General features: G+C 35.9%; 1 protein-coding gene across 4 annotated transcripts in view; it reads right to left on the reverse strand.

The window, feature by feature from the left end:
• Positions 1-24,419, reverse strand: part of TP53BP2 (tumor protein p53 binding protein 2) — a 75,228-nt gene that overhangs the window by 5,106 nt on the left and 45,703 nt on the right. For all 4 annotated transcript variants that reach the window (XM_087964567.1, XM_087964558.1, XM_087964545.1 and 1 more), the window contains 13 exons: positions 21,999-22,146; positions 17,290-17,403; positions 16,024-16,103; positions 14,478-14,579; positions 13,226-13,400; positions 12,639-12,820; positions 12,168-12,332; positions 11,625-11,862; positions 9,964-10,092; positions 8,829-8,983; positions 6,167-6,650; positions 2,991-3,769; positions 166-303 (listed from right to left, as the gene is read on the reverse strand). In XM_087964567.1, coding sequence (XP_087820693.1) covers positions 166-303; positions 2,991-3,769; positions 6,167-6,650; positions 8,829-8,983; positions 9,964-10,092; positions 11,625-11,862; positions 12,168-12,332; positions 12,639-12,820; positions 13,226-13,400; positions 14,478-14,579; positions 16,024-16,103; positions 17,290-17,403; positions 21,999-22,146 — 2,889 coding nt within the window. The remainder of the gene's footprint in view (positions 1-165; positions 304-2,990; positions 3,770-6,166; positions 6,651-8,828; positions 8,984-9,963; positions 10,093-11,624; positions 11,863-12,167; positions 12,333-12,638; positions 12,821-13,225; positions 13,401-14,477; positions 14,580-16,023; positions 16,104-17,289; positions 17,404-21,998; positions 22,147-24,419) is intronic.

A 24,419-nucleotide genomic window follows, 5' to 3' on the forward strand; every position in this document is an offset into this window, starting at 1 on the left:
TAAATATGCTTTCCATTATGCCAAGTATCATATACAGTATTCTACAATTTCTTGGATTGAATAACATCTGAAACTCTTTAGCAGTACTGATTTCATATTCCATCCCTGAAAGTACTAAATGTAGGTCAAGTCTAAGTTCTTAATAAGGGAACATGGAATTTGTACCTCATAAATAATCCGCTGTACAAGGTCAAATTCCCCCTCAAGGGATGAATCTAGAAGCAAAGCAAGTGGATTGAATTTTACTCGCATTCCGTGACCAATCCGGTCTGAGCCAATTTTGCGCAGGTTTGTCCGTTTATCCTAGAGAAAAGAAAACAATGGTACATAGGAGCTTTTTCACTAAAAATGAAAACAATTTTAGATAGAATAGAATAGAAGGGAAGGGAATTCTTCATTGGCCAAGTATGATTGGACACACAAGGAATTTGTCTTTGGTGCATATGCTCTCAATGTACATAAAGGAAAAAAAATACATTCATCAAGAATCATAAGATACAACACTTAGTGATAGTCATAGGTTACTAATAAGCAATCAAATCATACTAGGAAACAAATAAAACAATATAAATTGTAAAGATACAAGCAACACAGTTATAGTCATAAATGGGAAGAGATAGGTACTAGGAAGTGTTATTATAATCTAGTAGTAGAGGAATAATAATAATACAATCTTAGTAAATAAGTTGATTTCAATGTTATGGAAATTGAAAAAATGATTTAATTTGACCAATTATTGCATTATATTAAAAGTTATGATTTTTTAATTAATGTACTCAAATTAAAAAAAAAACTTTGACTAGACTAAGCAATATATATTTCATTCTAGTAAGCCCTAAAAATAGATCATCTCAAAATCTGTCTCCTGTTGTCTTAAGACATGATTAATTTCAGGAAAGGATGAGGCGTTGCCTCCATAATACTTATTTAACCATTCAAGCATTTTCCTGAGCCTATATGGCTACACATGAGCCCAGGAACCACTGCAGCTTCTTTAAGGAACAGCTTAAGAGGAGTTAAAAAGAGGCTACTTCTTTGAAGCATGTTTGTAAATCATTAGAACTCAACAGTGCAGTCAGTGAAAAGTTTTATCAGAGATGATGCAGGATAGGATGAGGCAACCAAGGGCTAGAAATAAAGGAGCTAAGAAGCAGCAAATTCTGGAATGTCCCAATGGCCACTTAAATAAGACCTTAGTGTATATAAAATCTCCAAACAAAGGATAGGATCTTTCTAGTGTCAGAACTAGTGTCTGGCTTGAGAGATAGTATGGTGCTACATCAGAAGCAAGTAACACAATTACTAGCATAGTATGCATTAGTTATTCCCCAAGTGGTAAAAATTTCACCCCAATACATGATTATACTCAAATATTTGTTACTAAAACATCATCACTAAAGCAAAAACTAGTAATTCATTTAAGAATGGAAGCAGGAAAGCAATATTACCTTCATAGAGTAACCTCCAGGAATTTTTTTTTTAAAGGGAGGTTAAATCAATACTTTAAATGACTAATCTGATAAGTAAAGACTGAAGAAGGCTAACATGAGGGAGGGGCTCAGCAGTTTTAAAAATTCAAATATTTGAGCCTGGAAGACAAACATAATATGTACCATTTAGATAAAAGGAATGAATAGCTGCCACTGAGCAAATAACAATAATTCAAAACTATATAAACACCAGTGACATCAGAGTACATTGAAAAGGTAGAATAATGAATGAATAGCCTTGTCTCCTTCACTTCGTTTTGTTTTAGAATCAATAGAATGTTAAGATTTGGAATATCTTAACAGAGTTTGCAACAAAGCAAAAGGATGCAATTAAAACTTAAACTAAAGCATTGTGACAGATAAGTATTAAGTATATCCTATGATGGCAGTAAGTCAAGAAGCTTACCCAACTTGTATGATAAGCTGAAATTGGAAAGACTTTATCCTTTTTCTAAAGTGTAATGTATTGTTATAGCCCATATTGTACAAAACTATTCCATGGTGAATTTTTAAACATTGTTAAGATGATGGCAAATTGAAGCATCGGTGAAGAGAGAGCAAGAGAATGGATGCCCTAAGAGACTATCAGAGAGGAGAAAATTTAGGAAACTGCTTTGATTTTTAAATGCTACAATGGTAGCATTTAATGCTACAAATTGGCAGACTATAGACATATCAGTATTCTCAAGCCAACTTGTACAGTACTTCTTACTACATTTGTGTGCTTTCAAGACAGTCTTGACTCCTGGAGAAGTTCCTGTAGCATTCTTGGCAAGATTTCAGAAACAGTTTGTCATTGCCTGCTTCCTAGGCTGAGAGATTGTGACTGGCCTGAAGTCACCAGCAGGTTTTATGCCTAAAGTGGGACTACAGTCTCCTCGTTTCTAGCCTGATGTCCTAACCACTATACCAAACTGGCTGTCCACTTCTTATTGTACAACATGAAGGCATATCATGTATATCATAAAGGCACCTGATTATCACAAGCTTCATAAACATTTCAAAATGAGGTGTTGACCACATTACTTTTTACATCAGAGATATTTAACTGAAATCTATTCCACAGAATGCAGTACTGCAGACTACTTCTGCTGACTGCCAGCAGTTTGAATCTCACTAGGCTCAAGATTGACTCAGCCTTCCATCTTTCTGAGGTCTGTAAAAAGAGGACTCAGATTGTTGGGGGCAATAGGCTGACTCTGTAAACCACTTAGAGAGGGCTGTAAAGCACTGTGAAGCAATATGTAAGTCTAAGTGCTACTGCTATTGCAACTCTAGCATAATAGCCACTATCCACGACTTTACCAAAGACATTCATCTGTCATTTCAGTTTGAACAGGGCTTTCAATAAACGAAGTCTGAAGATATTGCACAGCAGCAAAGTATGTCTAGCAATCAATACAGCTGAATTACCTTAGAGTTATACACTGCAGAAGTGGCACAATAAATTATCTCACTTGATAAGTGTCGAAATTATTAAAGCAGTGTATTTTTACTTACAGGTGGTAAAGAAAATTGTCCCGTGATTTCAGGAGGTTGCATATTGAATGAGTCCTCTCCCAAGTTCTCTGGTTCTCCTGAAGGATACGGGGGTGGTGGATAGGGAGGATACTCTTCCATGTATATGTCAATAGGCAAAGGCACATCTAAACTTGGTTCTTCCATTTCAGGCTGAATGAGAGTAGAGATGTCAGAGGTCCCCTCAAGAACACTATCTAGTCCGGATGAAGGCAGAGAATTCGTATTGGAATCAGAATTTGGACTTTCTGCTTCCTCTGAAATAGTTGGCTCAGGTGGAGTTGGAATCACTTCTTTAACCATTTCTGAGTTTAAGTAAGGATTTGGGATTTCTGTTGAGATTTCGGTAACTGTAGCTGAAGTTTGCTTTGGTGGATATGATGGGGTAGAAATGGTCTCCATAGCAGCCAGAGTTGTCCTCTGGTACAATAATTTCTGAATGTTGGGCCCATTAGGACCTTCTGGCTCAGTAATAGAACTACGTTTCTTCAGTGGCCTTGGTGCATTGGACAGCTTCTTCCGAAGGGCCTCCAGATCAGCATCACTTTGATTTCGGTACGGATTTGACAAGAAAGGCAAAAGCTTGGTTGGGCTGAGAGGGCGAGGAATACGTTCTGTTTCATTATTTTCATTGGCTGAAGTTGTAGATTCCATTTCAGGTTCTGGACTAGCTGACTTGCCTTGTGTATTTGAATAATTATTGTCTATCTGCTGCTGTTGGTTTGGGACACCAGCTGCAGCAATAACTGGCTTTCCATATACTAAGGAGCAATTCAGAAAGAAAACCATAAACACTTGGCAAAAGAACCCCAAACAAATGAACTATGCATACATTCAACCAATTCAATTTATATCAAAACTGCTAACATGACTGACTACTCCAATCAGCTATGCAGAGATCTCATTCATTATATCCTTAGGAAATATAATGGAGCATGAGGGATCTTTTTTTTTTACAGTTTTTTTATTTTTAAGTTTAAGCACTGGCAGTGTAGAACACAACTGAAATAAAGGAAAAATGAGGTATGGAGATTTTTTGACAATTCCACTACAACGTGACTTACATTTTAATACTGCCAATAAAAAACAATGTAAGCAGTGTAAGTACTTGCACTGGAAATGTCAACACATTGTGTACATGGTTTAATTAGGCAGTTGCCAAACAAAACCTGAAGCAACAGTCAGAATTAATAGTCTTCAATATTGGGCTTGGCCAAACTTATTTATGTTTAATGCAGACCCACTGTAACTTCTGGAATGTAATTATGATTGATATAGCCCGCTGATTACAAGGGGTACTTAAGCACAATTAAATCCAGAGCCATAATATTTAATGTACTGCACTTAAGAAAATGTACATATTTCTCTAGAAAAAAGAGAAACTGCTGTAGCTTAAATTATACTATTCCAATTCAACATCTGAAGATCAAAATCAAAAACTGAATGAACTTCAATTAAAAATTTCAATATTGACGATTAACAAGCATGTGTTCCACAAAAACACAGCTTAGTCAGTTCTAGGTTAGAAGAGAATACATATTTTTCTAATCTGCCTTAGTCCAGAAAAGGAGCAATTTAATATAAGTTGCAGCGTCCTATTCCTTCATTGTCATTCTGAAGGAGTTTGAGGTTTGTGTATTTGATAGCACACCTAGCTCTTCAGCCCTCCCCCTCCTCAGTTTGGAGTTAGTTATTTCTTCATACTTCATAGAGGTCACTGTATCTAAATAGAATCTGTTTGGATTCAACTCAACATGTAAGTAATAATATATAAAAAGAGGTATCTTAAAATAGGGTAGATAAATTTGGAATTTGATCCCACAATTTCTTTTAATTATTGTGGCAGGCCCAAAATGATTGGAGGATTTTTTTATCTTCAATATTTAAGGCAGCTGTTCTCAAACACAGAAATCATGAGCAGTTTGGAAGAGGGGAGTGTGGCTTATCAGTATTTTTTTTAAACTTAAGGTTACAAAAGCAAAGCAGAAGCATGGACAAAATCTACCCCAGATTTTGCCTATGCAAACTGCTATGAGCAGCTGTGATATTGTCAAATCTGAGAATCTCTATGTAATATAGATGAACATGTAATTATTAAATGTAAGTGGCATTTTTATTTCTTGAGCAATCTTAATTCAAACAAAATAACTAGGCTTTTTTTAATAACAGCTGACACAAATGTATTTGTAATTTTAGGGCTCATGTTACTACAAACCACTGACTTAATTTTTCTCTTTAAATGACCTGCAAATAAAGGACCAGTCTTTTCAACTCAAACTTCTCTAAGGAGGATGAGGCAACTGTAAGCAACTTGCACGTTATTAGCCCTTGCTTTAAACAGAGTACCGTATTTGCCGGCGTATAAGACGACTTTTTTGCCCTGAAAAACATGCCTCCAATTGGGGGGGTCGTCTTATATGCCGGGTCGTCTTATACGCCGGCAAATAGTAATTGGGAAGCACTGCGGCTGCCCGCGGCTGAGGCACTTTTGTGCACCGTGGAAACGAATCCCGTGAAGCCGAAAGGAGCAGCCAGCCTTCTCCCAGCTCCCAAGGAAACGAGGCTCGCACCGCCCGAGCTCCGCTGAGGTATCCGGCTGGGGCTGTCAGGAGTTGTTACCGCTGGCGCGGCTCCGCGCGGCTCCAGTCCCGCGTTGCCTCGGGAAGGGAAAGGCAAAACCAGGAGCCGCTGCTGCCATTGCAAAGCGCCCCGCGGCTCTTCCTTTTTGCCTTTTCCTTCCCGAGACAACGCTGGGACTGGAGCCGCTGCGAGCCGCGCCAGCGGTAACAACTCCTGACAGCCCCAGCCGGATACCTCAGCGGAGCCCGGGCGGTGCGAGCCTCGCTTCCTTGGGAGCTGGGAGAAGGCTGGCTGCTCCTTTCGGCTTCACGGGATTCGCTTCCACGGTGCACAAAAGTGCCTCAAAAAAAAAAAAAAGTGCAAAAGTGGAAGGCGTGCGGAAGAGGGGCGAGTATATAACAAACTATATTTTGAGTGGAAATGTTGGGGGTCGTCTTATACGCCGGGTCGTCTTATACGCCGGCATATACGGTAGCTCTTTGAATTCTCACCATAGTTCAACTGCTGTTCCCTTTAAAAACAGCCTTTAATAAAACAGAGTATGACATAGCAAAGCAAAAATATCTTTAAATGCTCACCACTTGGGAAATGAGGCCCTCTAGTTTGGGCTCTTGTCAGAGCACTCTGTACTGCCTGTTGAAAGTTCTTCCCAGGGGTTTGCTGCTTTGTATACATGCTGTAGATGGAACTTGTAGTCACAGTCTGTGGCTTTCGAAAAGGTGGTGGAGGGGCTTCTTTGGTTGGCTGAGGAGTGAAAGGCCTCACGGCTGCTGCAGGAGGACTCTCTTGTTTGGGAAGAGCTAGATCCAGACTAGGAGGAGGGCCACTTGGGGAAACACATATTTTTTGTTGAGCATATTGAGATGCTGATGGTGTCAGTGTGGCTGGTGGCTTCTGCTTACTTCCTGCGCTGGCAATTGCCAGAGGCAGCTTCTGGACATTACATTCAGGCTTAGCATCTGATGAAGGAAGCTGACCAGTTTGGCCAAAATAAGGTAAGTTGATTTGTTTTGGCTTGGTAGGAACAGGTGGTGGTATTTTTGTGACACTTTTAGTGCCCATCTGTGAGTCAAAACAACCAAGAAAATAAGACATTCAAAAGAAATGTTATTTTACAAGTATAATAGCAAAAGATAAATAGTACACAAGATAATGCTATTTATTTTACCTTGCTCATATACTGTATTAGGGTTGGGATTAGATGGTAGTCACCAATTTCCAAAACATAAAATACATAAATATTAAAGGATGAAATCTCACAAGACAGTCTAATATTGCAAAATGTCGGTGTTCTCACAAGAATCCTCATATTTGGAACATGTTTAATCAAGAAGATAAACAAAAAAGAGTTCCTCTCCCATGTTTATACTTTTGGCATCTACAATATCTTGCAAAATCATGGCTCCCACTGCCTGAAAAATATTGCTGACCCCTTGCTTAGGAAATTACAGAGTATTATTATTCATTAGGTAGCATACAAAGAACTCCCGCTAAGAAGACCCTTCCTAGTTACAGAATTAATAGTATTGAAGTAACTTGGGCCAAGAGGAATTGTCTGACTCTAAGTAGTCCAAAATCTCAGAATATTATCTACTGAGCTCTTTCAACAGAAGTTTATGAAGCTTTTAAAATTGACCACTTAATCTTGTAAGAATATATTGATAGAATATTTTGTTAAGTGCCTTGAACATCCTGCACAGAGCCAAGAAGATATGACAGGCAGAGCCCACTTGTCATCAAGGTGATGTGTTTGCACATTTGGATAAATTAATCCTAAACTTGGAATATTTATGTTCCAAGTTTAGGATTTATTTATCTAAATGTGCAAGCACTTCAAATAAATATTTGTGAAAAAGAAAGTGAGGCTGCAAATCCACTGTCAAACTGAGACAATCAGCAACTGAAGCTTTCTTGACCACCACAGAATCACGAAAATATAAAGGTCCAACTATTACAAAGTTTTGCTGGGACCTCGTGATTCTCCATGACTTGAGATCATGGAGAAAGCAGAGAACCAAATTCCAAAGAACCCAAAGATGACCTCCACAACCTCCAAATTATGATATGTGACAATGCTGCTACAGCAGAGTTACTGATAGTTGGGCTGTTCACTGCCGTCTCTAGTTTTGCTTTTCCCTGGCAGTACACAGCCACTGAGAAGCAGTTGTAGAGGCATCAGTTCCAAATGTTTCATAGCAATGTGAAACATACTCCACAGACTCAAATCTAAATGCTTACTTCACTGGAAATAAGTTTCCAACTGTGACAGTTGCAGAGTGCCTCTGTCATGATAGGTGGGAACAACATGGCAAAGAGACGCTGCAAGAGAAGAGACCCTTCCTAGTTTCTCAGGCTATAAAACGGGGAGGAGGACTGTACTTTCAGAATGGAAGAATCTGTCAATGTAAGTTTACAATAAAGTAGAATGAATTCATAGGGTTGTGATTCCTATCTGGTTTATCCCACAAAGCTGATAACCACCTACCAGAGAACAAAATACACAATCAAATGAGAAAGAATATACCATTATGTAAAAGGTATTACAGCCATAATACCTTTAAATTGAGCAAATGCTGAATCTTTTCTGCCATAATTCCACCAGCATAAAAGAGGCAAGTGACAAATCCTATGCTAGTATCTGTGTGATCAGGAAAAATATGCATGTAGTCCTTGGCTTACGACCAGTCATTAAATGATCATTGGGAGTTAAGATGGCCTCGGAAATGCCCCCACCCCCACCCATATGACCACATTTTAGGTATTTGGCAACCAGCTCACATTTACGACTGGTTGCAAAATTCTGGGGTCACATGACTGCAATTTGCAATTTTTATCCCAGTTTCTGGTACTTTTAACTGCTCCTAGAGGTTCTCTTCCTCAACAGCATCTGAAAGGGCTATTCTTTATTTTCCCTCCACCACTAAGAAATGTGATTAAAAAGAGAAGGAAAAACAAGACAAAGCATAGAATGTATATAAGAGCTCCTCTAGAGATGGAGAGTCCCTTTCTTCTGTGATGGTGAAAATCTGCCACTTGCATTTGGGCGCACACATCAGAGTAACCCCTGTTGTTTGCGCAATTTTTCCAGGAATTGGAGCAATTTTCCTTTATGGCCATCTCAAATATTAATTAAAAGTCAATAGGATTTTTTTTTATCAATGCCTATTGTATCAAATGGACTTAGATACTTCTCTTGGCATGTAGAGAAATCAAGATTTTAAAAAAACCACTTAAAAATACCTGGCCATCGCGCAGGAGGTCTTCACTACTCTGATTTTTTCTTAGTGTAGTTGTTGTAGGCACAGAAGTACTTCCATTTGATTCAACAGACTCAAACATGGAAAGGGGGCGCACTTTCTTTTCTCTTTCTCTAAAAGGAACATCTCCTTCACCAACTATAAAAAGACAGATGGAGTTAAATTAAATAGATATTTGATATCTACATTACAAACACAAACTAAGAAATTATCAGGATTTTTAGAGCTTTTAAACTAGATATAATATTCAGCTAAATAAACACAATGGGGCTTGTTTAATTTAAGAAAATCAGCATTAAACTTGTATTTCAAGGACAAACAAGACACAATGAAGTCATTCATTATTATTTGTAACATTTTTAGAAAACCCTTGCAAATATGAAATGTAGAACATACTTGTATTACAACATAGGCATAAGATCCTTTATGAAGAAATAAGCATTAGGTTTGAAAGAACAGGAGGGCTTCTTGCTGAAGAGGTTTGACAAATGTCAACAGTACCATGAAACGTAAGCGGATATAAATAAAACATGCACTGTTAACCAAGAAAAATTATACTAGCTAAAACAGGACAATATTTGTAGCTCAGGGTTGAAATGCAAAGAGGGTGCTCTCTGAGTTTGGTTCTTTTCTTTCAGATGTTTCATTACCCAAACTAGGTAACATCATCAGTGCTAGTGGAAGTGTGCCTACAGGCAAATGTTTCCCATTTGCGTGCTTTCTGAAGCATTTGTCATCCATATGTGGTACCAATAAAGGAGGATTGAAATGCACTAATGATGTTGTCTAGTCATGTCTGCAAGAAAACAACCAAGCTCAAAAAGCACAAAGGATCTCCCTTATACTGACCATTCCAGTATCTAAAGGAAGCTCAGTGAACATTTGTAGAAATGGGGCCTACCTAGTACTTTAGGTGTTTCTACATACATTAGTCTGTAAAAAAAAAATCACATATGTCTCATGACACTTGCTACATTTTTTAAAAAAATCACAATCTGGCACAAGTCTGAACATTTGTCTTTTATCCTTATTTTGGAAAGATTTGAAATACTAACTAAAAAAGTCTTAACAAACCATCAATGAAATAAATTACTGAAATCCCCACAGAGGTAATTTACCTTTCCCGTCAATGTTGCTACTGACATTTATCACTGAGGAAGTTGAGCCTTGATTGATAAAGCTATCAGCACATAAGTTATTCCAATCACTGATAGCAAGTGGGGGTTTTGAAACAGCAGTTGTAGTTCCTGTAGTAGAGATGAAGAATAGAAAAATTAATGTTAAACTTGAAAAGCTTTCTTTTTATAGATGTATATATAAAAGGTTCCTGGGTAATGTATCAATTTTCACATACTACCTTGTTCATTAACCAATTTGTCCATTTTGGCCAAAACATTATCTTATTCTAATCAATATTAGTAGCTAATAAAAGAAAATATATATAATAATGGAATTAATGCTAGCTCCCAAATAGAAGATGCCCATTTATGGTCAACTCATATCTAAAAGGTAAGTTTGGCTGTTATAAATCAAGAAAATAAATTAGGCATGTTCTTGTATTTATCAAATAGCTTGGTTTTTGTAGTATTTCCAATATGTGACTAGAAAAATGCAGAACACAAATTTCCTAACTATACATACCCCTGATTATAGGATTCATGAATGTTAACCACAAATATCCTCGTAGAAATATTCTGACACAGCAAATTGAAATAAAACTGCTACCTGCTTTACATATTGACAATGGCAACAGACAGTTTATTTCAAAAAAACTGTACAAAGATCATGAATGAATGCTGAACAAACCCTATAACAAATCTCTGTTCAATCTTTGTTTCTGAAGCAAAGATATAACTTTGTAAGACAATATTTTATATTCTTTACCTCCGTTGTAGCATCTGCAGAAAACATCTGTTTTTAATTTGCAGATTAAAATTCACTCACCCAGAGCTATTAGCTTAGTTCACATACAAACAAGGAGATGAATCAAACTTTTCTAACATTCACCCAGTTCCTTAAATAAGCTTTTACTTAATGATTTTTGACAATAAAATTTTCTAGATAAAGCAAATATTAAATAAATTCACAAAATTATCAACAAAGTATGAGCATTTTAAACTATGTTATAATAAGCACTTTTAAAGTGATACGGTATGAATTTTATTAGTACATCTTTTTTCCACCCAAAATATTTTATCAGTAACAAAGCTGAAAGCACAATTAATTTTCCAATTATTAGGATCCTTTATGTTTCCAAATAAAACTATAGTTGTAATACTTTTACTTCCATGATTTTATGTCCACAATAACGTTAACATAACTTACAATATTTCCTAATAATGTTAATGGTATATAATTCAAGGGAAAAAAAATAGATCATCAGTTTTTACACAATGAGAATTCTAAATAAATTACCTAGAAACAACTATCAATGTTTTGCATCTATATTATATAGTTATATATTATATGGATATATATATATATATATATATATATATATATATATATATATATATATATATATATATATATATATATATTTGATATATTACTAATATATGGTATGAAAATTCTAAATTTAGAAACAGAATTTCATCAAATTCAACTAATTGAACAAAATGTATAGATACGTTATTCTTTAGACATCCTGTGGGATTAATTAAGCTAATTGCCTTATTTAGCAATCTGCATGACAAACTGATAGAACATAAGCTGAGAGGAGGAAATGTCAAAACATTTCATACAAGTAGAAAGCAAAAAGGGGGGAAATAGCATTTACCACTAGGAGCTTTTGTCTGTGAAAGAACACCAGATCTCATGTTTGGCAATGTCTGAGTTTTTAATGGACCATCAGCAACTTGTAAGGTTGGAGTCCCATCTGGAAAGGCCGGTTTGACTAACAGTTCGTTCCTTGAGGCAATACGTGGCATGGTGGAAGACTGGATATAAGGACCAACAGCTGCCACTCGACTTGGAGCAGATACAACTGGTTGAGGCTGGTTCCCATCTGAAGATACCTAGGCAAGATTAAAATTGCAGATTAAAAAAGAAATTAAATGCTGTATCTCAAAACTTGTCCAGGAAAAACTCAGTATAAAAAAACCAAGTATTCATTCTACAGAGAGCACGAAGGGGCCAAAGCATTCCTGATTTACAAACTAGTAGATTAATGCCAATGTGTCATTTCAAATGTTTCCGTGATATAAGAAAAATGCTAGGAATACAGCAGAGAGATCCTCAACAAATGTCACACGCCCACTCATCCAGCTAAATAAGCTTCCATAGCAGAATGGGATTTTTATTTTGTTTTTCTGGCACTCACTGGTACATTCTCTTTCTGCTGCAGCGCAGCTTTCTTTTTCCACAGCCGTTCCCTCAGCTCATTAACACGCTTATCCATAACTGCCACCTCCGAGTTGCGTTTGTTTAAAGAGTCCCTCTGTTGCTGCAGCTTGGCATTCTGCTCCTGGTTTAGCTTGTTCCTCAGCTGAATGCAAAAGAAACAACTTTTTCAGGATGATGCTAGAATGCACCTGACAATTAGCAGAACATTATGCAAAAGTTTTGGAGAAAGAAGTCTGGAAAAGTAGCTCTGACTTGATTTTATTTATTTCCACAAAATGGCCACTAATTATAATTATATACAAAAAATAATCTAGAAGATAACATAATTGTGTATATTTTTAGAGGTTATATAATTCTTGTTTACTAAGGTTTTTTTTCCCCCTGAGACAGTCGGAGATACATTTCATTTAGCCCTTCTTGCAGGTCTTCAAGGTAGAATTCCAGTTACCTGAAGCTCTTTATACAGGCGGTCAAGTTCAGCCACAGCAGACTGGTTGTCATGGTAACCATCAACCCGGCCATTCTTCAGCATCTCCAATTGCCTAGTAAGTTCCTCTACCTTTGACACAGCCAGTACCAGTTCTCGTTGTTTTTGCTGGAACAAACTGTTCATCTGCTCAATCTCCTCCACTAAAGAGGAAAACAGAATACAATAGCAGTAGTGGAGAAATGACCAAATGTTGGCTGCTCCCAAGATAGCTATTAAAGGGACAGATACCCCGTATTGCTCTCCAGCACAGAGCTGGGGGGGAAAAAAAACTAAGCATAAAGTTTTAAAGGAAAAATACATTTTTTATCAATCCTAAGCAAAACTGAAGTCAAGGAGTTATAAAATGAAAATGTACTGCCCTATGAGGAATATAATTTGAAAATCTACAACATAATAAGTAAATAAAGATGGTTTTACAGGATATTTTCCTACAGGAAGCAGAAAACTTTTATGAAATGTAACCCTGAAAAATATTCCAGCACAGCACTAATTATAAATATTAACTTTTCAACAAATCAGAATTTCAAAATTGAATTATAGCTCACCTAATTTCCCATTACTGAGCCGTTTCTGCTCTACATGGCCTTTAAGTGCTCTCACTTTTTTCAGCTTGGCTTCCTGATTCTCAGCAATTTCTTTTAATCTTTTGAGTTTCTCCTGCTCTGCAGCTTGTTGCTGCTGTCGTTGATCCTGCTGTTTCAGAAATTTTAAACGCTGCTCCTACAGTTATACAATGTAAGTATTAAGCCAACTTTAAATACGTTACAGATAGTCTTTGACTTAACAACAATTTGTTTAGTGTCCATTCAAAGTTACAGTAGCCCTGAAAAAAGTAACTTATGCTTGGCCCTTGCACTTACAAATGTCACAGCATCCTAGCATCACATGATCACTATTTGTGACTTCTCAGCTGGCTTTTGACAAGCAAAGTTGATGTAGGAAAGCAGATTTGCTTAATGACCAAATGATTCACTTAAAAACTGCTGTGATTGGCTTAACAGCCATGGCAAAAAAGATCGTAAAATTGGGCACAACTCACTTAACAACTGCCTTGCTTAGCAATGGAAATTCTAGTCCCAATTGTGGGTGTAAGTCAAGGACTATTTGTAAACACTGATCTATTATTCTAAAATAAGCAAACTCTCTGCAGTACATCCAGCGAACATAATTCATTTGATTATTTCTGTTATTAAACACAAGCCAGCAGCAACATGTTACTCACCAAAGAAAGACAATCATATTAAATTAAACCTATAGTTTAGGTTACCCAAGGTCTCCCAATTATCAACATACCTGGAGAAGAGCTGTGTCAATTTTAATAATCAAAATTACATTCAAGGAAAGGGTTAAGTATACACAGGCACACTTTTGTAATTCTTACACATGTGGGGGAAGATTTCATTTCCTTATTAATGTTCCCAACTGAAGAATCCTAGAGGATTCCAATACAACAGGACTGATTCTTGGATTATAAACATACTTTATCCATTGCTATTCAATATCTTGTATATTGTCTGTTCAATTAATTTAAATGGAAAGCATATTTGACATCGATGGTGCTTGATTCCACATGCCAGCTTTGCTATCAACTTAATGGGCGTCCCTGTCGCAGTCTTAATTCACCTTAACATATTGTTTTATACACACAGTTTAGATTCTAAAGAATTCCAACCCACTTTTAAAGACATACATACATTACAATACTCAAAGAAAGTTACTTTGTTATGCTTTTTTAAAAAAGAAATTGTAAACTATACACACACACAAAACACAGATGCAAAACATATTTCAACAAACCTTGTTTGCTAGCAATTGCTGCTGTGCTTCTATTTGCTGCTGTTGTCGCGCAGCCATTTCCTGCAGCTCTGCCAGCGTCATGTCCATCCGAGGAACAATGACCTTCATTTTTAAAAAATGATACGTAAATGATATTTTGTTGAAACTCACACAATAAATTTGCCACTAGGTTTCCAATGGAAAAGGCTGCTTTTATATTTGGGGTTTGTTGTAAAGAAGGAATTGAATGTGGAATGATAATTTCCTGATGAAAAAGACCATTAAGTTACTGATAGCTCTTTTATCCATGGACACAGAATAAAATAATGAAAGAGAAACTCTCCAGAAATTGCCATGTCTACTAGCATCCAGCTATCAACTATCTTGACTGACTGAATACCAGAAGCCCAGAGTAAATGAACCACCCAACATACAAATTATGGGAGAATCCAAGTGCACAATGCAAACAGAGGCTGCATGCCAATTTCACTAGAGGCTAAAAAATAATTATTCTCTCATCCCAAATATAGCAAGTAGAAAACAAAACCAGGAAGAACATTTTACACACAGAGATTTATCCTCATCCTCAAAGATTAAAGAAGCCAGATTGCTGACACTTTTCTTAAAATTATTTTCCTCGACTCTTCAAATTAAAGAAAAATAATGCCTATTTACTGTACTTCATCTTGCTATACTAATATTGGTATTTGTTTATTTAGATCAGGGCTGTCAAACTCTGGCCAGTGGGCCGAATGCGTCATGCGCTGGCCACGCCCACCTCTAGTTTAGCGAAGGGAGAAAAAGTTATGATACGTCAGGTGACGACATTTCGTTGTGAGTTTGACACCCCTAATCTAGATCTAGTGTGAAGGTATTTTTAGCATGAACTTAAACCTGCCAGTCTTTACAAAGATACTGAAGACCTAGTTATCATTTTTCTTTATATTTGTAACCTTCATTTTATTTATTATTAAAGACTGCCTGATTCTGGGTGGCTTATACTTAAAAAAAGAAATATTAAAAGGAAAAAAACTAAAAAAAATCCAAAGAACTAAAAATCATGGGTGGACTAAAACATAAAAACAAAAAGTTTCAAAATATTGTTGTCCTAGAATCCCAAGTGCTGCACAGCACAACTTTCCTAAAGGTTATGGCACACTTGTCTGTAGAAGGAACTAATTACATAGTTATAATGGAAAGATCCATCTCTTTGTCTGCTGTAAGCAATTTTGGATTGCTTAATCTGGGTAAAACTAGACTCCTTTAAGGTAAGCAAAACTCCAAGGTGACAACATAGATACAGCCATGAAATTTTCTTGGTAATAATATGGATATCATTTGCCATTATCTTTTTTTTTCAAAATGCCAACCAATCTAGATTACAGTCCTAGGATTCTCTGTGAATTCAGTTCAACCTGCTTCAACAAAGTTGGCCAGATGCTACCACTTGTTTGACTGATTGCCTTAAAACACTGTGTGAAATGTTCTGAAAATAAGATATCTGTAAACTTACTAGAATAAATTATGTGCTTAGTTTTATTTGAGAGTGCTAACTGAAAATACTTACTCCATTTTCCATTCTCCTTTCACCTGGCATTTTAATGCCATTTCTCTTTAAACTTGGATCTTGCATCCATGACCCACTCCCTTTATTAGATAAAACACAGAAAATATCACTTTTAAATAAGAAAATGTTTTTTTATGAAAATTACAATATTCAAGCTACAGAATAAACAACCCAGCAATTATATATATAATAAAACAAAAGGACTGCTTATAAAAAATTGGGACACTCATGCCATTATAACATAACAATTTTGCAGCTGGGACAAGAATTCAAAGATATTTGCCTGTCAACCAAATTCCCGCCCCCAAAAAAACTTCTCTGACTAATTCATTCATTTATTCAGTCAGTCAATTTAGAGGTCATTCAACTCCAAATGACTCAGTGCAGCTTACAATATTAAAACCAAGAAAACAATAAAGTAATGAGAATGAAGATTAACAACCAGAAAAAAAAAACTTAATTGAGCCATATTCTAAACATTATTCTAGCTCTTTAATTTTATATATTCAATTACAGGTAGTCCTTGACTTACGACTACAATTGAGTCCAAATTTTTGTTGTTAAGTGAGACATTTGTTAAGTGAGTTTTGCCCCATTTTACCATCTTTCTTGCTATAGTTGTTAAGTGAATCTGGCTTCCCCATTGAATTTGCTTGTCAGAAGGTTGCAAAAGGGGATCTACATGACACCCCCCTGGACACTGAAACTGTCATAAATATGAATCAGTTGCCAAGCATCTGGATTTTGATTACATGACCATGGGAATGCTGCAACAGTTGTAAGTTTGAAAAATGATCATGTCACTTTTCCCAGTATTGTAACTTTGAACAATCACTAAATGAACTGTTGTAAATCAAGGACTATCTGTAGTTGCTTGGTAAATAAAAGAATGAACATAAATTTTAAATTTTAACAACTGTAAATTCTGTTTATTTACTAGTACGTTACTTCCCATCCATTATATCTTTTCTTGTTTTCTTTTTGCTTGTGTAGTCATTTATTTTACTCTTTAAATATTTTAAAATAAATTTATTTTAAAGTAAATCACTTTATCCAAAGGCCTATGAGTATAAGCCAATGCACTTTTTGAAGATCATCAGGATGGGAAGCGGCATGGTTCTCTGAGAATACTGCTCCAACTGTAACCAAGAAGTTACGCTTCCTAGCTCCAGATTGAAGGCACTGTTTGATCAAAAATACCTGGAGTGTACTCACTCTCTGTTCGATCTTTCAAGATAGGATAGTCTCCATCATTTTAGCTCTTACCTGTTTCTCGAGTAGGAGGTCGTTCATGGCGAAGAAAAAAGCGAACCTCATTTCTTTGGACTCCATAGCGCTGCAGAAGATCCAACATGCGCTCATTATCAGCTACAGGGCGTTCTGAAAAATAGAAATCAACTCTGACATATTTTCTCAATTCTCAATCCATGCTAAGCATGTATTTCCTGTTTCATCAACACATGTTCAGTCACCATTAATTATTTAACTGATTTATCAAAATGCATTTGCACATTGTCCATAACATTTTTTATGTTTAAAATGTTCATCTGCAAAATGCTTCATCCTGCAAGTACAGACGCCAGAAGAATGTCCCTCAAAAGGATAGTAAAAAAAGAATATGGGGAACAAACCTGAGCCATAAACAGTTCAAGTTCTACAGAAAGTTCTATAAAACCAAACTGATGTTCCAAAGCCAAAGAAATAGGTAACATGGAGACATCTAACAGCTGTGACATATTTGTCAAATATAAACATTAACAGCATTATTAGAAAAATCCAACATTTTATGAGTAATCTGTAAGTGAAAACATACTTCATTCCAGTCAGTCAAAGGCACAACAGAAGCCTTTCTATTACTGAAATTAAAGCAAGATATATCCCAATTAGAAAGACTAATGTAACTTTATAAGCATATCTATTAGGATCTATCTTCTTTTAATATTTATTCTCTCCCCATTAACTCTTGTAAAATGCCAAAAATTGTCCCCAAAGCAATATTATTCATCAAATAATATTTTCTGGATTTATTTATTTATTTATTTTGCGTGTGGCTATGGCATCTACAGAGGTCATGCAATCATTAATATACAATTTTTGTTTAAATAAACATCAGCAAATATATATGTGTGTGTATGTGTGGACAATACAATATAGAAAATACAATATAGAAAATAAATTAAGATAAAACCATAATAAAATCATCATAATATGGAGCCATAAGAATTGAAATGGGGTGCTATAATTCAATATCTAAGGAATCTAACCATCTAAGTCAGGGGTGTCCAACCTTGGCAACTTTAAGACTTGCGGACTTCAACTCCCAGAATTCCTCAGCCAGCAAAGCTGGCTGAGGAATTCTGGGAGTTGAAGTCCGCAAGTCTTAAAGTTGCCAAGGTTGGACACCCCTGATCTAAGTGCTCCTGGTGTGGGTGCAATGAAACCAGCCCATCTGCCTTAACATTTCCTGAGGACACATTCTTGAATTATATATGTTATAGTTTGTTCCAGAGTACCACAGTTACATTGTGGGCTCTTCGCCATTCCCCACTTAAGGATGTAGAGAGTCTAATATTTTATATATTGGAAGGATACAATGGCATGTTGACCTTATTTCACTCTTGGACTGTCTAGTTGATCAGAAGGGGCATTGTTAGAAAGAACATGGAACTATGAAAGTAGTGTGGATTTAAGGGTTTCAGATATTATTTTCATTGTGTCATTAAGTTGAACATCAATCTTGGTAGTATGACAACTTCTTCTCCGTACAGGTGTGCCGTGTTCTGCAACAGAGTATACTAATGATTGTGCCATCATATACAATGCTTGTGTTTCCAGTCTGTTCCCACGGTTTTCCTAATCAGGTTGTTCCTGGTTTTCAATTTTTGTCCGATTACTTTGAAGTGTTTTCCAAATGTAAGGAATTGGTCAAGGGTTATTCTGAAATATTTTAGATGGCAGTAGTGTTTTATCCTCTTTCTACAAAAAGATACATTTAACTCATTTTCTGCTTAGACAGAAAGTGCATTTTGGGGGGGCTAGGGCATAGCCTCCATTTCTCATAATATTTGCTTAGTGACCTCAGATTCTTAGTAAGAATGTATTCCACTTCCTCAAAATCCTTGGTTTGGATAGCTATTGCCATATCATCAGCATAGCAAATTTTTTTCAAGAGTTGGTTTCACTAGTGTATAGATTAAATAGAACAGGACTAGAACTGATCCCTGAAGCATATTTTCTGAATGTAATATTTCTAGTAAACCAAAAAAGAAGAATAGAGTAATAGAGTTAATTTTACTAGATAGATATTTAGAAATTTTAACTGGAAAGAAAAAAGTCTATTGTAAATCTTAAGACATAATGTTAGGTCTATAGCTCAAACAAGAATATATATTTCCATGGGGGCTTATAGTTCTTCGGTAAAGGGAAAGTTTAACTTATGGGACATTAAGTTTTAATATACTTTGTAAAATTAACTGAAGTTAAAGAATGCCTATATTCTAAAGATTCACTCTACATAACAGTCATGGTCACATCATGGCTTTCTACTATCAAAAACCAATAGTCTAGCATGATTACAAATGACAATCCAGATACAAGGTCAGGCTTATTAAAGAACTGAATTTTCTGCTGCTGATACTATTAATTTAAAATTTCATAACAACTAAGCCTGCTCCTATCGATTCTTGTACAATGAAATTGGAGTTTTGACAAGACAAACTAACCTGTTCTGCTGTGACAAGCTGAATAAGTCAGCATGCCCAGCACAACACTATGCTCAAATAGCCTTCATTCATTACCACACTACAATATAGTTTAAAACTTCTAGACTGGGAATGTACACTAAATATTTTCTTCTGAGTTATTTTAAAGATTCGCAACAGATACAAAAAGTATAAAGTGATGTTTTCTCTACTTACTTCACATAAGATACATAGGTACTCCTCAAATTATGACCACAATTGAGCCTAGAATTGTGATTATAAATTGTTGAGGTCATTAAGTGATCACCTCGTTTGACAACCACAATCCCAGGACTTGAAATATTTGTTCTCCATGCATTTGTCCAATCAATTTTTAAAGCTACCCAAATTAGTGGCCATCATTTTGCAGTTATTTCTGATTCCTGGTCCCAGCGTTTTGAAAGATGGTGGGGGAAAAAAAATCTCCCTGCCCACTTTTTCCATGTCATAGTTGGTTGAATCCTTACCTTCCACCACCTGACTCTTTTTTTAAACTACAAACACCCAAATCTAATCTTTTCTCATAAAACAGGTGTTGAAGACCATTCTGGTTGTTCTCCCGTGCAATTTTTCCAGGTCTATTATAGCTTTTTCAAATCTAGGACCAAAACTGTACATAGTATTCTAGATATGGACATTATACAAGTAGTCCGAGACTTACAAGTCACTCATTTAGTGGCTCTTCAGAATTGCAACAGCACTGAAAAGAGTGACATGACCATTTTTCGTGGTTATGACCTTTGCAGTATCCCCATCATCATGTGATCAAAGTTCAGATGCTTGGCAACTGGTTTATATTTATGACTGTTGCTGTGTCCCAAGGTCATGTGATCACCTTTGGTGACCTTTTGACAAGCAAAGTCAATGGGGAAGCCAGGTTCACCTAACAACCATGTTACTAACTTATCAAGCGCAGTGATTCATTTAACAATTGTGGCAAGAAAGGTCGTAAAATGGGGCAAAACTCACTTAACAAATGTTTCACTTAACAACAGAAATGTGGGGCTTAATTGTGCTAGCAAGTCGAGGACTATCTGTAGATTTACATATATTACAAAAGTTTGCAATGTTTAGCAATAGCAATAGCACTTAGACTTATATGCTGCTTCACTGTGCTTTACAGCCTTCTCTAAGCAGTTTACAGAGTCAGCATATTGCCCCCCAAAAACTGGGTCCTCGTTTTACCCACCTCGGAAGGATGGGAGGCTGAGTCAACCTGGAGCCTGGTGAGATTTGAAATGCCAAATTGCAGGCAGCTGGCAATAAGCAGAAGTACAATACTGCACTCTAACCACTACACCACCACATTTATCTTTACTTTGAATCTTTCTTGCATAGTTTATGAACCTATCCATTGTCTACAGAAAACCTAGGCCCCATCAGCATATACTGTACAGCAGGGGTGTCCAACCTTGGCAACTTTAAGACTTGTACAGCTTTGCTGGCTGAGGAATTCTGGGAGTTGAAGTCCACAAGTCTTAAAGTTGCCAAGGTTGGACACCCCTGCTGTACAGTATATGAAGTTAGAGGGGTGGATTTTTTGTCAAAATAGATATTACTCTGTACTTATCAATCAAATTGTATTTTCTATTTGGTTTAGCATTCATCTGGATCAAAGGCAAGCTTTTTATCGTCACATTTGCATTGTAGCACCCTAATAATCTTTATTGGACATGAGCTTTATGGGTAGAGAAGGAAGTTTGTTTCGTAGTTGATCTTCTTAGGGAGGTTGATGCATTTTACATCCATTTTGCTATCTTAAGATATATTAGGCAAAAAAACAACACCCTACCTAGACATGTACCATTTATTTATTTCTAGAAAGAAAAAGTTCTCCAATATTACAAAACCTCAGAGTGAGGTGCTATGTGTACTGTAGTTTCTCTAGCTCTGTTTGTGAATAAGGATAAATGTTGCCAATGAGAAACAGAAAAACAGGAGAGAGTGCTTTATATTTGCATCAAAGATGCATAGAAACCTTATTAGGAGAAGAATGTAGAATGTAGGAGAAGAATATAGAAGAATGTAGCTAAAATAGGATTTCAACTCAGACTGCTAATGGTTCATCCCGACTACCATAATATGGAAACAGGTTATTCACAATCAAGAAAGCAATCTTTCTAAAAGTGTCACAAATATTGAACAGTTTATGATCCTATTTAATTAAAAGTGATTTCATAATAAAGATAATTCTATAAATGGCCACACAAATGAAAGCAACCATGATATACATACCTAACCCACACCATACTTCTGCCAGATGACATTCAGTCTCACCGGGCTCTTTGCATAAATCTACAACATCTTTGCAAGTAGTTTCTGGAGTGACTGGTACCTCTGTGAAGTGTTGTTCGTTGTTAGTGAGGTACACTGTAAGAAACATCTGGAAGAGAACAGTTGTGTTCAATCAGTAACATTTATAACCTAAATTATAGAAGTTCTAATGTTTTGTTCATATATAAAACATTTCCCATTAAATATATATCTTGCTGCACATTGATGATGTTGGAAAAATCAGTCACCTCATTTTACTAAATATTAATTTCTCTACCAAACTTTTAGAAAAAAATACAAATGTCATGTACACACAGCCCCTTGATTTCACTCCTCTTACTACCTTTTCAAGCGAGAGTACGAAACACAAATTCTATACAGTAACATTTTAAATATGTATTTTAAACTTTGAAATATATAGAAGATATCCTTTTGATATGCTGACCAAAGTTCTACAATATATATGGAATATGGATACTGGTTCTAGCCTACAAAAATTCAGATAACCATTAGATTGTCAGCAAAGTGTTTGAATGCAATATATGCCTCTTCAATCACCTAGTGTTCATTCAGTTTTATGCTGCCATATCTAATAGCCCCGATCTACAAAGCACTAGGCTAGGGAAGATTACTCTAAGAAACACATGCATTCACAGTTTATTCCTTTAGAATCCATTAATTCAAGAAAGAGAGAGAGAGAAAAATGTTTCTTTTTAAACAAGCTACCATATTATTGGTGTCTAGACTAAGAATCTTCTAAATAAATATGGGGAGTTCTTCACAGTAGCTTGTTTTTAACTGTGTGGCATGTTGAGTGAGTATATATCCATCTTATAATCATCTTCCTATCAACCAACCAGCATATCATGGGTTAGTTATAAAATTATGGATCTTTACAACTGCATCTCTCTATATAGTAATAATAAACCAACTATACGTTAACTTATGCCAAGTCTTGTATCTTCTACTTTATTAGATTTGCCACTGATCAATAATATTTAGAGAGTAGGTGAACAGTAAATTTTTACATTTGAAAACAGCTAATTAATAGAAACTACATCTTGTTTTGATGTTTTAAAAAATTAAGACCAATTCTAGTCACAATGCTTAACTATTGACTTCAGGATCAGAGGTAGCACACGTCAATAGTTGGGAATACAAGACAGAGATGCTGTGTTCATGTTCTGCTTGTAAGGTTCTATTAAGTACATGCATCCACATTATGAAACCACTATTTTATTAGATTTGATCATATGCAGTTTGGCATTTATGTTCCTTACCTAAATCTACATTATTAAAAATCCACATTAAAAATGCTTGTTCTCACATTGCCTAAATACTTGCCTGTCCATGTGCCAATTGCATCACTGCTGAATACAGGTAGTCCTCGACTTACAACAGTTCACTTAGTGACTGATCAAAGGTACAGCATTACTGAAAAAGTCACTTATGACCATTTTTCACACTTATGACCATTACAGCATCCCCATGGTCACGTGATTTACATGAAGATGCTTGGCAACTGACTCATATTTATGACAATTGCAAAGTCCCGGGGCAAAGTCAGTGGGGAACCCAGATTCACTTAACAACCGTGCTACTAATTTAACAACTGCAGTGATTCACTTAACAAATGTTGCAAGAAAAGTCGTAAAATGGGACAAAATTCACTTAACAAATTTCTCATTTAGCAACATAAATTCTGGGCTAAATTGTGGCCGTAAGTTGAAGACTACTTGTATAGACCTCAGTAAAGAGGAGTCTGTAGGACTTGAATAAAGAGTATAACAGGAAAAACAAGTGGCTATAGGAAAGTAGAAATTAAAATGGGAGACATCTACATTAAAGATATGTGAGCTAAAAAGGTAACTTTTCCTTCAAATCGAGGTCAAATCGAGGTCTTGCAGATTAATGTGATCTTCCTGCCAGCTGTAAAATTAGTTTGTAAGAGTTTTTTTCTGGGATATTTTTTTCCCAGTTTTCTTGTTTACATTACAACTTTGATATTTGTTGGAAGTCTCACTACTTCCATCTACTAACCAAGCTAACCCTGCTTGATTTTCCAAATCAAGAAAAACACGCTAAGTGTTAACATATGTTGAGACTAAATATGCTATTCAATGCAAAAATTGTATTGCCAGTTTCCCTGACGTGTTATTTTGGTATATAGTTTACTGCATTATCCTAAAGAAATGAATGTCCTTCTAAATTCTTAAATTGAAACTCTTTAATTGAAGCTCTTCAACTCTGTGTAATTTTTTGCCTGAAACCTATTTAAAGTATTTCCTAATCGCAGCTTAACTATAACTTTAATCCAGTGTCAAATAATTGCAAAAAAAGTTCTCCCTGCTATCTTAAAAAACGCCACATGCATCCCTTGCT

This window comes from Notechis scutatus, chromosome 1 (genome assembly GCF_049901735.1).
Source record: "Notechis scutatus isolate UNSWTSFEM ecotype Mainland chromosome 1, rNotScu1.2, whole genome shotgun sequence".
In the NCBI taxonomy this organism is placed as follows: Eukaryota; Metazoa; Chordata; class Lepidosauria; order Squamata; family Elapidae; genus Notechis; species Notechis scutatus.